Here is a 17,186-nt window from a genome sequence, read left to right as displayed (position 1 = left end):
CGCGAATCGCCTATGGTGCCACTGTAGAATGATTTACCTTATACCTACTAACAATAATAATACTATGGGTAGACAGGTACATTATTTTCTCACGTTTTATCAAGGCTACCAACAAAAAAGAACAACTTCTACAATTTGTCAAAACTGGTAATTAGGTAGATACGTCCTATAATAATTACGAGCGACAAATAATTATGAGCTACCAACTTACCAACAACAAAAAGCTCAATTGAATTGAAAATATACTTTAGTTGGTGAGGCATAGGTACATAATTAGTATCGTGATACCTATACCTGTGGGTATAGCATAATAGTCTATGCTGTGGGTCTATTCAGACGGTTAACTTATTGTAACAATTAACTGCCTCAATACATAAATATGATAAACTACCGTCTATAGCCGCCTTGTGTATGGAATAGCTTCGCTGGATGATGTTGTGTCATTTCGAAGTAATGTCACTTTATGGGCGCAATGTGGTCAATAAGCTGAGAACTATATTCCCGCCAAATTTCAGCTTCAATGTCATATGCATATCACTCACATGATATTTTGATTGTATTATATACCTAGTATCAGTAGTGCATTTAGTGACGTAGAGGTCCGACGCACTGATTGATTTAGAGGCTTAATAAGATTAAAAAATGACAATGTATTTTAAATTTGCATATAATAAATGCAGGAATCCTGTTATGTTTTGGGTAATTAATATTTTACACTCCGTTTTTTTTAGAAATGCGCATCTTTTTTAAAATTTAAATATAATTGAATGACTTTGTGACTGGTTTTAACTCTTCGGAGGTCCCCTTTAAAAAAAATCTGACGAATTGTTTACGTCGTTTGCGTCAAACAAACGCGCCACTGTATTGAATACTAATATCATGTTACAAACGGATATTTTGACCGACTCTCTCACACAATCAGTGATGAGATTATGGACGTGGAGGCCCGAGGCACTGACTGATTTTGATGTCCCCATAATAAAAAAATAAAAAAAAATCCAATTACCAACGCACACAATAAAGTATCAAAAGTTGTATCTCTTTCCTAGACTAACAGGGTACAGGGTGTACATAAAAATAATTATTCTAGAAGATAACAGTGATGAGATGATAAATAATCTTAGTGATTTATTGTTTTGTGTACCTACGTATGTTGTTGTGTTAAAGATATTACTTGTTAATTACAGGGATTTTGCTATGCTTTGGTTAATTTTATTATATACCCACCTACTCAATTTTTTGAGAAATATGAATCTTTGTAAGATTTCGGTGTAATTGAATAGTTTTATGACTGGTTTGAACTGTTCGATGGCCTTTTAAGTCGTCTGACGAATTGATTGCGTCGAAAAAATTTGATACTGCACAAAATGATAAAACTGATGATAGGTAAGTACTTAGTTATAGATGTAGGTAATTTGAAAACAATGGAATCCCACCCATGTGCACTGATCACTATTCTATAGTTATCTTATCTATTTGCGACAAAATTAACTAACAGTTTTTACAATACTCTGAAGCGCTTTCAAAATTGCGTTACTAATTAATTGGCAATCGGCTATTGTATTTTAAATCAAAGTATTAAATTATCTTAATTTTTACTAACAAGTGTCAGGATCACTCCAATTTATTCAAGTTATAACGTATATGCACTTGCTAATAATTTAATAAACATTTTTTTTTATTCAACGAATAATTCACAAGAAGGGCGCTATTCCCGGTTTGAATACTGCTGGGTGTCGTATTTTTTAGAAAAATATTTTTTATGGTGGTTATATATTATTTCAAATTATGTGGTGTTCTATTAAATACCTAATGTTATATTCTTAAATTTAATGAATTATTCGTTGAATATAAAATTAAAATATTTTTTAGTTATAAGTACCTACTAAAAACTGGAAAGCACAAAGTTAAAAAGTTATATACGAGTGAAAACTTATGTAGCCTTACTGAACAATAAATAATATTTTAAAATATGTAATCATTTTACTCACGCAAAAGCAACGATGTATTCTGCATTAATGACCATTTTGGTAGTCGTATCTCTTGCAATAACTCCTCACCAGATCACAACTCATATTCAATGACTATGTGAGGCTCCATAGCGGCTGCGAATAAACACTATCTGTAAATAATAGAAAACGTAATATATCTACTTATAACTCTTATTGGTTATCTTAATAATCATCAGTGTCTATTTTTTAACCCAATTATCATAACTTTTTATCTAATGCCTGATATCTCTAATATTCTTATATACTCACCATCTATCAATCTGAGCGATACTCAACCTGCGGCCCTTTAAGCTTTTATGTGCGGCCCGAAACACATTTATTATCAGGAATTTCGTAAATCTTGAGATTCGTTTCGACTTTGACGCACAGATAGTGACACCCGAAGAGGATTGTCATTATTGGTCCACATCAGATCTGGTATAAGAGTGGTTGCTATTGCAGACGATTAATTTAAAAAACACGCATAATTTTTAAAATCTCAAAAATGTTTTGTAAAAAGGGGGGGTTTCATGATTTTTTTCGTCACACCAGTAGTGATGCGGCCCGCGTTACTTTACAATTATATGTATTTGGCACGAAGAAAAAAAAGGTTGAGTATCATTGATCTATCTGTACTAATGTTGGCCTTTGCACCTATGTATTGTTTACTGTAATCCCTTTTTAAAACACATTATTATGTTATGCAAAATAATGCTAATGTTGTATTATTAAATTATGTATATACATTTATCGTAATGTACAATTAGTAATATACCTAAGCATTGACCACAACATTATGTTTATTCTGTCAGGAGATTGTATAATTTAACTGTCAAAATTATACTAAATTATAAAAGCAGTAGGTATGTATGTACCTACGACTTGCTAAACAAAAACACTGGGGCATTTTATAATACGCATACTACGAATGTCTGTTGCAATTTGAAAACATAACATAATTTTGGTGACGAGGATTGAAGGAATACAAGTGCACATGCACAAAAGTAAATCGATATAAAAGCAGACCTGTTAGAACCGTAAATTATTATAAAATCTAAAGGTTTGATTCCGGGTGCGGCTACAGTGTAAACATCGAATGAGGTTCGGTTGCATGAAGTCAAAAATAAACCCATCACAAACTTTTCAAGATATCCTAAATAGTTGCAGCACATGGAAACCACATTTGTTGGGCAACCATATTATAATTTTATTAGTATTTTTTTTTAAATAACTAACTGACTAGCGTGAGTGCGATTTATAAAAATATTAGAACAATGGAGTCCTCAGAACCCCGTTATTTTTAAGCGGTTCCGGGTTCTTAAGATTCAGAATTAAGAGATTTGGTCACGGTTCCGGTTCCAAAAAAACCAGTTGTTTTAAGGGTTTCTAGGATTCCGTTCCAGCTCTGCTTAAATGTTAAACAAGTAGGCATGCGATTTAAAATTTTACATACCTACATAGGTACTTAACCGTTTTAAAGATTCTGTATAATGAAATAAAATTACTATATATTTAGTGTAAAACAGTTATATATATTATATGAATCCTTTTTCACACATTATAATATGTATGTATGTGGTGATGTGAAAACTATTTTTTAATTATATGTCACTTATTATATGTCAATTTATTAAATTTGGCAATATACCAATGATAAAATGTAGTAAATGATGTAATTGATAAAAAAAATGTAGGTAATGAGAGGTACCTACTGAGTTTGATTATTTATCAGAACTTAAACCACTCACATGACTCACATCACAAATGAACAGCACACACATGGAGATAGTTTGAGGGCCAGGACCACCCCCAATATTTCATAATTAATCATCATGGCGATCCGGTGTGCATTTTCGCCGCCAAACGAAGAGGTTTCGAATCAGTTTTTTTAGGAGAAACTAGTTCGGTCCATGCTCTGGGTCCAAATACACATTGACACGTGAATTTGCCAGACCCGGGATACAACCCCGAGACCCATGAGACGTTGTTTATCAGAAATAAATAAAATGAAAATAATCGATTTAAAAAAGAAAATTTCGTCAAAAATTAGTTATTATTTGTGGGGTTAAATTGTTTAGAATGTAATTTTCGTGTATGTACGTTAGCAAGAGGTATTCCGTGCCGGAATTACAGCTTATTCTTACAGGCTATTTACTGAACAATTATTATCCTAATATGATTACCTAATACTGATTATATTATTTTTGACTTGCTATGTATGTGCGCGGATAATCAAGTGTAAAAAAATCTATGCAGATGTAAGTAGGTATGTCAACCACAAACTATTTATTATAAACATGTATATACCAGTGGCGAAGGGTGGAGGTAGGCTGTTAAGATTCGCTATAAATAGTGCACACCAAACTTTTTTAGTCATATGTATTTGTTTTTATTGAACTAAGACTACAATTTACAGATGGTGTTAGTTAGTTTTTCAAAATCAATTAAACCCTGCCTAAACGAAACCATAATAGTTTTGGTCTAATTTGGGAAATACGACAAAATTATGCACACTCTTTCATTCATAGTTATTTGTTTTCGTTGGATTAAAAATACATATTACACATATTATTGGTTAATTTTTTTAATTCATTAAGCCCTGCCTAAACCAAACTGTAATAAATAAAAAATATTATTCTATTTATAAAATATTCAAAGTTATGTATGATTTAATTGCATAATTTTAGATATTTTATAGATAGACATGTATTTTTTGACTATTATCTATTATGGCTTGGGTTTTCAGGGTTTAATTGAATTTTAAAAACTAACCAACACTATCTGTAAATTGTAGTCTTATTTCAATGAAAACAAATATGTATGTCTGAAAAAGTTTAATGTGCACTGTTTATAGCGGATCTTAACAGCCTACCTCCACCCTTCGCCACTGGTATATACCTATTATGCAACTGGGTTAGGTATATATACTAGATACATATACCTATGTATAGTTTATTCTGCAATATTATTCTTAGTACAATCAAAAAAATAAAGTAACTGATAAAAGAAACTGTGGGTATATTATTATTGTAATCGATGCAACGGAATGCACCCTGCGCCATTGTAATTTGTTATTGATTACTTTACTGATAAGCTGATAACTTGTATCACTGTATGTAATAGTATGTTATATGCATATTATTATGTATGTCAGAAAGTGTCACATTACAATCACGTGCTGCTGTATCGGTTGTCATTCATATTAATAATTACTTACTCATGCAAGTTTTGTCATCATCACTCATAAATAATAAATATAATATTAAATTTCAACTGAAATCTGCTATTTCAGAGGAACCACAATAATTATTGCATTTCGCTATCAGACTACACGAATACTAGGACAAAGTGTTTCAAAATAATTCATTTTTGTACGACGTTAGATGTAGTGACATAATAATGTGGTCCACATAATTATGTCTAGGACATGACCCCCGCAAGGAGGGGTTTGACAGGGCTACAAGCCGGAGGGTATGGTATGGCGGGTCGGCCAGCTAAGTTAGATCAATAGAATATATTAAAAAATATATATATATACAAATTATTTCTTTTATTCAACGGATAATTCACAACATTTGAGAATGTAACATTCTACATATTGAACATACATAAATTGAAAACACCACAGATATACCTACTAGAAAAAATCACATTTGAAAAAAATACGATGCCCGACGGGTTTTGAACCCGCCTATCCACTGGCATCAGTTGGCATCAGTTGGAAAATACTATTGCAGAGTACCACACTACTTTTCACCATAGCGATAGGTAGTGCAGCCCGAAAATGATAATGGCCTGGGGACCCACTTCAAGATGCGAGGGCCACGGTCTGGGTGCCTGTAATACAGTGCTAAAAGCGAAATCGTACCGTTGTTTTCTATGGTTATTCGCTTATTTTTTAATTAATATTTCTAATTTTCTCAGTCCAGTGTGATAACGTACTTACTCATTTCCTATAATAACGTTTTATTTTTAAATTTGTGTTAAAACATATATAGGTATATGTTCACTTTACCCTCCAACCGGTATTGAAAGTTTGTGGAATAATCTCGTATATAGCAACTGCTGTTTACGTAGTTGACAATTTATTATAATTTTAATTACAAATTGTACAATGCAATCTTTTATATCCTAATGGTATTAAGAGCATACTTCAGTGAAACGGCAAATAATTTTCAACTATAGGTGCGATGAAATTGTGGACTCGCTGGCAATCGGAGAGTGAAAGTCGAGTTGTGAACACGTCAATTTGTTTCGTGATGGTGACGGGGGGTATGAATTCTTAAATCGTGTAAAGATGACTAAAAAACGTTACCCATTTACTTGAAAAAGAAAACATGTCAATAAATATATTATTATTGTTACTAATATAACAATAAACAGAACATTAAACGGACGCATGTTGGATTTATATGACAAATTATATTTCGTTCGGCACGCGTAGATCATGCCTCAACTGAGGTATAGACTTAAACAATATATCCAAAAACACTGGTTTGCTAAATTTCAAATTTGCCGCGATATCGTATTATCTACCCTAAAAATGTGGTAGCAGCTATAAAGAGTGTGTTAAATGAGAGGTCTATAAATTGTTCCTATTACTATGTTTTAAATAATTAGTTACTTATATCGAAAATATCGTAAATGATAAACAATCGAACGATGGAAAATTTGTGTAAACAATAACTACATTTATTATTATGAGCAGCGGCGGCTCCTCTAACACCATGCATGTGCGCTGCACTGCTTTTTCCTAAACATCACTCAATGTGCAACAATGCTATTCATAAGTCATCACTCGTTTATCGCAATTTAATCCATGTAAATTTATACCAAAAGCATATACTCAGTAAACAGTCACCGAATTCGTGCGCTCGTCGGAACGCACAAATATGGATCTTAGTTTGCCGTTCATATTACATTGGGTAATAACAGTTCAAGCCGACACGTGAAAACGAAAAATAACTCATGAATACATACAATTTTATGATCATTAGGGACGCAGCTCAAAAGTTACGCGGAAAAATGTAGTAACTGAGATTTAGCAGGATTGATAAAAAAATAGATTTTTTAAATTTAAATCTCATATAAATTCATTGAAAATAGGCTGATATTGAATAAAAATTGATTATCAACATAAATATTTTGGATCGATCCTTTATTCCTTCTATATTTGCAAATATTTGAATATAATTTATAAAAAAATAAAATCTCAGTTACCATGTTCTTTCTCATAGTGAGTGAATATGTATAACATGATGTCATATTTTTAACAATGCAGGCATTTTGCTGGAGTTTTATTGCTTTTTGTAGACGAAGAAACTGACGATTTGTCGGGAGTCGAAAAATACGTACCTACCTATTCAAAACAATCGATAGTTTTGTTTTTTTAATATTTTCTTCAAATATTATTTCTTACATACAATTCAGTATGATTTCTGCGGTCGTCGTTATAGTCGGCTTTTTTAGGTGTTTTGTCACGTTATTTCGATAGTTTTGTTTATAAAAATAAATTCATAACAATATATATACTTATTGTTTAACCAGGGAAGTGTATGTGTTTTAAAATGATAAATTTTGAATAAAAGATTTATAATACTTAATACTTATAATTATAGTTCAATCAGTGAAGTGTATGTGTTTTAAAATGATGTCGGTAAACGTAGACTTTATCAATAATAATAATAAGAGTCAGAATAAAAAAAGGATGGTCAGATGACATCTGTGGAAATTGAAAAGTGTTTTTCAACCATTAAAAGAATTAAATCGTCTTTCAGAAATACTTACCATGAATCAGGACTGACTTAACATGTCTACCTGTGTTAAGCATTGAGAAAAAACTTTTACAAACAGTTCAAGACTTTAATGAGAAGTGATTGAGGTGTTCGCTAAACAGAAACAACGCTGAATTGATATGCTTTTTAAACAAGGTAAGAAAATTTTGAGTGCACCCCCAATGAAAGCAATTTTGGAAACCACCGGCCGCCACTGATTATGAGCATCAGCTAAAGCGTGTAAAATACAAGAATATGTAGGTACTGACACCTTCTTTTTATGACGGCATCCAAATGAATGCAATTCAAGCTCCGCTGTCGCTAGTAGAGTCGATATGTTACGCCGAATGTGCGAAATTGACTATTACATGAAATGGGCAAAATTTTGCGTAAATCATGAAAAATGCAAGCTCGTTGCCTTATTCATGAATTAGGTAAAATATCTGCCTAGTTCATGTAATGGGAAAATTAGATAGTAGCGATACGGTGGTGTTTTTTGCAAATAAACCAAATGTGTCAAATGCTCATGCATTGGTCAAAATAGATGGTCGCGCTCCGGTGGTGTTTTCTGCAACTAATCAAACTAACGAAATGATTGATTATATAAAAATATACCAATCAATAACTACAATGACGTTCATATCCATTTACTATGCCCAAAAAAATCTAGAACTATAATATGATAACGGAAGAATTTTATTAAAAGGTATTTTCGCGATTTGATTCGTGCTTGGGTATGTATCAATCGTGCAATGGTCGATTGTTTGTTTGTGACACTTGTTAGCTAACCTCAAAATGGACATTCAGTTGAATTCAGAATTACAAAACCTAACCTAACATAATAATAATAATATTATATTAAGTATGTCCAATTATAACTAATAAAACCATCCGTATTAAATTTACTTTTTCTACTATCATGTTGACAGTTTAAGAATTCCATACCCTGGTGAATTCACGCACTCGGCAGATAATTTACCTAATTCATGAATAAGGCAACGGGCTAGACTATTACATGAATTAGGCAAAATTTTTGCCCATTTCATGTAATAATCAATTTCGCACATTCGGCGTAACAGATACACCACACATTTTGAGATTACAGTATGCATCCACAGAGTTCACTCCCTCAATTTGATTGGTGTTTCTCAGATTCAGTATTTGCCTTCGTATCGCAAGACGCGTTCTTAATCGACGTACAACTACACACGTTACAATGTTACATGATGAGAGAAATAATACATTATTCCATGTCCAGATATTATTAAAAATATTCTGGGACACTATTGCGATATCGCATGTTCAAATTAAAATGATCAGCAATTTCGTTCGCCTGCGATATTTCCGAGTATGAGCTGTTATAGTTTATGATCAGGGGTCGCCAACCTTTTTATCACCAAGAGCCCAATACACGTTTATCTAATAATGCCAAGGGGGCATAATAAACTTTTGATAAAGGCGCGTGCTCATTCATGTTATTTTTAATTGCTTTTAATTTTTTATAACTCATAAAACATATTGATGTAATTTTTAGGTGATATTACTATTATTTATATTGTCATATTTAACCAAGTATGATAGATTACACGGTTGAATTGATTTGTTTCTTAAACGGTATCTAGAAATGCGGATTCATAGTTTAGATACCTATCCACGATGGAATTCAACAAAAATTCCTACAACGTGTGTACCTACAATCGAAGGTAAAAATCAATTATCAATTAATTCATTTTTTTGGCATTATACCCCTACCCTAAGGTATAATATATAAGCCAATCCCTGTTATCTATATTATGTATATAATACCTGAAATTCATTTGTTTTATTGTAATGCACTCATTATTTGAAATACGGAGGAGAAAAAAGAAAACAGTGCAAACCCCATGGATCCGCATTCACATATTTATTGATTTGAAATTTGTTCAGTCAGAGGATTGTAAGGCAGATATTATGTATATTATATCAGCTTTTGTATCGCACGCACTACTCGGAATCAAAAATGACATACTTTATTATGTTTGAGGAACTATTACAAATAAATTAGCAATTATCAATGTTTTTTATAGACACATCTAGTTCATTGCATTAGCACTCCCAGGACTTTTTCGGGACATTACATTATGTACCTATAACAACGTTAATTTGCATATCACACTTTCAAGGGGCTTTAATTTTGTGGGCTACGTGACGTCGATTTACCATAACATACATATAATATGATTGGTAACTACCTTTATAATATTAATAATAAATTATTAAATAATGTAAAGTAGATAGATACCGGATAGTTATGTATCTAGTGTTCAACTAATGCATTTTTCGCAATATTTAATTATTTTGTAAATGTCCGTGAACTTCTATAAAATTAGTTTTAAATTGACTCGTGAATGTGCTCTGCACGTATTCAATGACAAAAAAACAGTCAGGGTCGACTCGGCGCCCGTAATTATTCGACGCACCTTGAGGTTGCTCTATTCGACCATTGGTACCTGCTTTACAGGGCTGAGAGAATCATCAATTTTATATAATTAAAATAAATACTTACCTACTGTAATTATTTGAACTGGGCCCACGGTGACATAGTTGGTAGAGCGCAAAACATTTCTTATATAAAGTCTGTATAACCTCCACTCTGTAGAAGGGCATATTATTTTTATGTATGCTGCGCTTATGAGCAAAAATTGTAATTCACTACGTATGTAGCATAGCCATACTAGAAATACCGTATGTAGGTGTGTTAAAAGAAATAGCTTTCCACCCAGTGACCAATGCGGAGTCAATTGAAAATGATTGTGATGCAAATTGAAGAAGTCAATTATATTTCACTTGACTGGAGAAACTGTTCTCAAAATTTTATTTCTGCAGCTCGCTTTGGACAAGTGAAATAATATTATGCAGGTACCTACCTATATTATTATTATGCGTGTGTGCACTTTTGCATTTTGCACTGCATGTTTTCTATTCGACGATCGTATTTATAAGAATATAAGTATTATGGTTATATTAAGGAACGTCATAATGAAAGCTGACTTAGATTACATTTGAATATGTACAAGAAAATAAAGAATTCCACCAATTAAAAAAAAAAAAAAAAAAACGGAATAAGTAGGTACAGCCTCGCCTGGATGGAAGTAAAAGATAACAATTAGTCGGCAAGTCACCAACTAAAACAGCAACTTAGAACAATAATTATTGTACCTACGTACTTACCTACACCTATATTTTAAAAATCATAATTCGTAATGTAAACCGTAAACCCTGTAATAGTGCATAGGTACAAAATAAAGCAGTATCCCTAATATCGTCTAAGTTCCCGTGATAACTTGAAAATTATTATTAAATAAAACTTCATCTTTATTTTTGTTATTTACTTCCATAAGCATCTATGTCCTGTATCTTGTGTGAAAAGTAAAATATACCTAATACCCAATTACCCCGAATTTAATTGAAGATTTGACAATCCCTTCGACACAAACTCCTTCATATCAGTAGTACCTTCGTACTTATCTCAGTTGAGACATTGAATTATTTCCTACCGCATTGTGTCCATTATATGTGTAAATATATTATCCGATAGTTATAATTTATAATTAATATTATTAGGTTTTTTATTTTATTATACCTTTTCTTACTAGACGTTTACCTACCGGGACACGGATCGTCATTTGAGAATCGGTGTAGGTAGTAAATACTCAAGACAAGACTTTATATTATACCTAGTTCTACTATGGATAAAGTAGTCTGTTGAGATACCACAATTATTAGACTATGCTATTGTACGAATATACAAGGTCGCGGATCCAGAAAACGGTCATATATGGCGGGCGATTCACTATGAAAATGTAATTAGGGAAAATACAAACCTACTAAAAAACGTGATTTTAAAAATCACTATCAACGAATGTATAAAGCAGTATTTAATCTCATTTTTGGTGCTAAGAATACTTTGTCCTAACTCTAAACCTAAACCAAATACTTACAACATAATGAATTGTTGTGTGAGTTGATTCAGGTACTTATTGTATATTGCGTTTATTAACGTTAGACTTATTTTGTATAAAGAGTTAATGTTTATGGAAGTAGTGAACAAAAAATAAAATATCACTACTCTACTGTATTGCGATACTAGCGAGCACCCACTGATTATTATCACTTAGATATCATTAATATGAAGACCAGTAATTAATAATAGTGTCTTATTTGTATTTTTTTGGGAATATATACTTAAATTTCATATCTTGTGGAGATTCTCCTCACAAGGGCCCATTTTCTGCAACATTTTTTTTGTACAAAGGCCTTTACACATTTAAAAATAATTACACATAGTAGGTACCTGTTTCATATATTATTTTTGTAACTACTGTTCATAGACTGGCAAAATCCTGTATATATTACCTTTTTGTTATACGTTAATTGAAGATTAGTTTAAAAAATAGACCGGTGACAATTTATTATTTTCTTCTGTAAATTGTGATTTCGTATATTTACCTCCACAAATGCAGTTTTGGTTATAATATAATATGGAAAAAAATACGAACAAAAATACATTCATAACTCAAAACCATCAAAATGTTTTTGGTTTTGGGGCGACGTAATAATGTTTTAAATATTTAGTTATACCTACATTTAAGTTAGGTAACTAGTGGAAAATTTAGAATATAGATTCAAATTAATAATTTAGAATTATTATGTAACTACTTACCTAAGTATTACATGTATTACATGCTTACGGAGAAACAGTGAGTATCGGCCCTAGACGAGTCCCGAATAATGATTTTATTCATTTATAGGATATATTATTAGGAAAAATAAAATATCTATATTTATATACTTATTCATATTACTTTTTTGCATTTTTTTCAATGTCCGATTCTAATAAGATCATAATATGGGCCTCCACGGAGTGGATATTTGAATTAACAGTTTTTTTTTTTTTAAATTACATTTTCTATACATCTTATAAATGTATTAGGTACCTACCTAACAATTTATATAAAACACCAATTGTTCATTAATCATTATTAATAACATCTGATAATGTTATTGTTCAAAGTACAAATTAAAATTGGGTGATACTGATGACTCGATGAAATGACATTTATCACTCTTGTATCACGGTGTCGTTATCAGTCATTTCAGTAAGGTACTTATTACACGTCGCAGGTTCCCAACCATATTATTTTCATCGGCACATTGATAACTAAAAAATGGAATGTCTGGAAAATCGTTTTCTCAATGAAGTTTACATAACGTAGACAGAAAAACAACATTTAAATATATTTGTCAAATTAACATTAGTTCGGTTTTTTAATAATTCCTAGTCAATAACCTTGTATTAATGTAGTTTTAAATATCGTTTAAAAAGATTATTAAATATAATGAAAAAGATACATAGATATTATAATAATTACGTTTTTTAAATAATAATAATAGTTAGGTATATACATGACAAGTTAACAATAAACAAACACGTGTAGTATCCTTAAATGTATCTTCCAAATCTATGTTGAATTTAGTTCGTTGTTTTTTTTTATTTGGAATGGTATTTTTTTTTTTTGAAAAAATAATATCAAGCACAAAAAAACAATGTATATTCATCTTGACAAACTGAGCAAGCGCACAGCTATAAATATACTAAATTTGCATCGTGATCCCGCTAGGCGGAAGCACTGCTGGTTGCACCAAATGTATGCAGTTCTAAACAATGAAGCATATTATTTAGTTAGTTGTTCAACCACAGGCCGATGATTAATTGCCAATCAATCAGCACAAAAATTCAATTGCTATTATTTATATTGATCGGTTTAAAATAATATTATAACAATTATATTTTTGTTTTAAAAAATGCGTAAATGAGTCCGCGGGCTAACGCACGAGTAATCGCATGCACATATTGTGCACTCGCAGCCACAAGGTTTGGAATCTCTGTCAACATTGTCCACAATATTATTTAATGGAGTAATACTTATTATGTATGTAATGAAATAAAGATTATACTTAATAATATATTTCCTCTTTATATCTTTTCATGGAATATCTATTCCTGTTTCCAAAACATTGTCATAACTAATATTGTTTGATGCACGTAATAAAATGAGTCTTTTCCAGCGTTTTGTACTTACTGATACTTGATGCAAAAATCTAAGCCATCTAAAGCAAGCTGTGATTATTATTATAAAAATATCCTTATTTTCTTTTCCAAAGAGAACGGAAGAAAAATAAATACAGCTATAGGAGATTAGATGGGTTTACGTAATTTTATTATGGAAACTATTGTTTTCCTGCTCCTCTTTTTATCGGAACTACTATTAGAAAAAAAAATCTAGAAAGAGATTTGGACTGAGTGGGACTCGAGCTCATAACTTTACCTGTCCGGGTGAATGTTTTTATCATTTGAGCTATCGATCCGTATATATTGGGTATATTTCTGATTTTTAAAAAAAATTACTTATTTTCACAAAAACTCCAATATTCTTGATATTGTGTAGGTATAATATTCAATATCTATTGATTAAAATATAATATAATAAATAATGTACCTATGTTTGGTCGTTCGTTATTGCTTACAGAATATTATCTTTCTTTTTCTTTCTAATGTGTTGTATGGGCAAACAGAGTTGTGACAAAACTATGTGTAGTTTTGATTCTCTCTTTAATGTGTAGTACCATATTATTATCATTATATCAATCTGCTTAGATAGGTATATGTTTTCCGAACATATTATATATTTTGAAATCCATTTTCAAACTCGATTAACTCAAAACGAATAAATTTCACTTACAACAAATTAGTGCTGGGGTGCAAAATAGGTTTTTCTAATTATTATTAGTACCTACTTAAAGGGTATGATTATAAAATAATACTTTCCTAATACCAGTAACGTAACGATTTGAAGCATAAAACCATTATCGATGAAAATCGTTCAGCATAATATCACGAGTAGGAATAAAATATGGATATGTACGTATTATATTAATGTGATATATATATACGGTGGCCGCGCGGCATAAGCGTTGGACTATCATGCCGTGGGTCCCAGGTTCGAATCCTGGGTCTGGCAAGTACACATATTGTTTTTCAATATGTGTGTGGGTCAGGGTATGGACCTAATAGGTCGAGCAAGTGGCTGACATTCATTTCTCGTAAAAACAAAATCTGTTAATACAAACCTCTACTCTGTGGAGGCCCATATGATCCTATTAGGATCGGACATGGTCGAAGAGAAATAAAAAAGAAGAGATACTAATGTTTACTAAAACTTAAAAAAATGGCCGAACGGTGAAAAATGATTGAACACGTGCGCCTGTATTGTTTATAAAACACGGAAATCTATTCAGCAGCAAATTTAATATAGCAAGTAAATTCACATAATACCAATGCATTATTAAATTGAGAATTTTTTTATTTAAATACCAAACTTTAAGTAAATATATAAGTAGCTAATTTATATGCATACAATATAATAAACTTTGCATTTGGATTTCTGCATACTATTTGGGAAAGTTTGTAATATATATTTATACGAATTTAAATGATAATAATTACATAATAAAATTACATAGCATTATGTGAAATAACACAGGATTTCATAGTTTTTTGGGTTATTTGTTTTATTTTTAATTAATTAGGTTGTTGGCTTAGTTTATAATGTCCGTCTAACTAAATGGATGAAACGAGTAGGTAGTGATCATAACTGTTGGGATTAACTAATAAATATTTTGAAATAGGTAAAGAATAATTTTCCAAAAACAAAATATGGATGATTACTAATAATTGTATATGTTAATGATTGGTATAACTACGCAGTCCCCGAAATGGACCGGAATGCACCGAAGCTCAGCTCCGGTTCATGAAATCCCCGAGATTATCGTCTCGCGGAAAAATTAATTTGACTGTCCAAGTCAGGAATGCCGTATATGCGTATAACGATAGATTTAATACAATTAGTTTTTTTTAATAAAATATACATACCTACTTACAATTAAGTACTTAGGGGAATACGTACATATTTTTGAAAAATTACCTAGCGTTCCGGTTTATAAATTTTTCCATTTCGGGCGCTGAAGTACGCCATATAGATATTGTAAAAGTGACGGTTTTCCGTGAAGCAGACGAGGCAGGCACTCGCTTCATCAGAAAGTGTGAATATCTTAAAACACATTTTTCAGTGTAAAAAATGTCTAACAACACCACTATTGTTGCATTATCGCACTTGCCAATTTTTGGCAAAACGGCCTTCAAACCTGTCAGTGAGTCGGGCCTCCACATATCTACAATCGCCACTGGTAATTCTCAACTAATATTGTTGATTATTTTTCATTTAGTAACAGTTAGCCCAAGGAAAGCGATCGAATTGCAAAATATAATAATAACACATAAGTAATTAAAATAATTTAAAAGATAAAAGGAAATATGCTTTAAGGGTTGGCAATCGCAAATGGACATAGGTAACTACTATTATTGTAATATATTTAGAATAAAATACCCAAATACGGGCAAATTTAAATGCCTTAGTTATTACGTCTAATGTATCTTACCGTCGAGAATTGGTCCTGTAATGGTAATAGTAGTCGGAAAGCAGTAGGTATTAGTCTTATCACCTGTCACTCATTAACAATGACATAAATTTTCATAACCACATAAACAAAACTGGATAACCGAATACGACTATACGATTAAAAAATGTACACACTGACTTGTTTACTTATTAATTTATCACAGGAAAAGTATTTTATAATATGTGACAAAGGAAGACACAGAAAACAGTAACAAAAGTTTATTTTTCATTTATCGAATAGACATAAAATTTATTACAGAATCTCGTGAATTATTGTTTTTGGAATGAGAAAAAAAATCATACAGATCGAGAAGTTCACTTCGCTACAGTTACACTATGAATAAATGAGCGAGAGTGAATGATTTGTTTGCCTCTAACAATGTGACGCAATATTCAGTGACCCGTTTATGCTAGCGAAAACCGTTGGTTGGTGAAACGGTTTTGTGGCAAAAAAAAATGTGAATAAAAAAACCAATTCTCACTATAATAACTGAGAATGGGTAAGTGTCAAGTGGGTACATTCAGGTGACAAGAGTTTACTAGGTAAATATAGGTAAAACACTCTACAGAGACATTGTACGCTAAAACAATTTGCAGTTGTGTTGGTGTTCTTTGGTAGTATTGACACAGGGTGTGCATGAAGTATTACGGTAAATAAGCATATTTTTATGGCTTATTGTTTTAATAAAATATGGAATAAAAATGCGTATTATACCTTGCTACCAGACGAGCATGAAGAAAAAATGTATGAGGGGGTCCATTTCGAAAAAATATCCGTAATATTTATTAGAGATTTTTTTAAGGAGAGGAACGATTATGTATTTAATTATTTTTTATTATACTGTTAACCACAGCTGGTCGTT

At 31.4% G+C, this 17,186-nt stretch overlaps 1 protein-coding gene across 1 annotated transcript in view; it reads right to left on the bottom strand.

The window, feature by feature from the left end:
* The window catches only part of LOC147067211 (uncharacterized), a 38,157-nt gene extending 21,491 nt beyond the window's left edge, over positions 1-16,666 (bottom strand). The window contains exons 1-2 of the mRNA XM_085954500.1: positions 16,304-16,666; positions 1,992-2,122 (exon numbers count right to left, since the gene is read on the bottom strand). Coding sequence (XP_085810626.1) covers positions 1,992-2,026 — 35 coding nt within the window. The 5' untranslated portion in view covers positions 2,027-2,122; positions 16,304-16,666. The remainder of the gene's footprint in view (positions 1-1,991; positions 2,123-16,303) is intronic.
* Between the last annotated feature and the right edge of the window lie 520 nt (positions 16,667-17,186).

This window comes from Rhyacophila brunnea, unplaced genomic scaffold, assembly GCF_057557595.1.
Source record: "Rhyacophila brunnea isolate RB1 unplaced genomic scaffold, BYU_Rbru_1.0 scaffold_4, whole genome shotgun sequence".
Lineage (NCBI taxonomy): Eukaryota > Metazoa > Arthropoda > Insecta > Trichoptera > Rhyacophilidae > Rhyacophila > Rhyacophila brunnea.
This window is presented reverse-complemented; position numbering and strand designations above follow the sequence as displayed.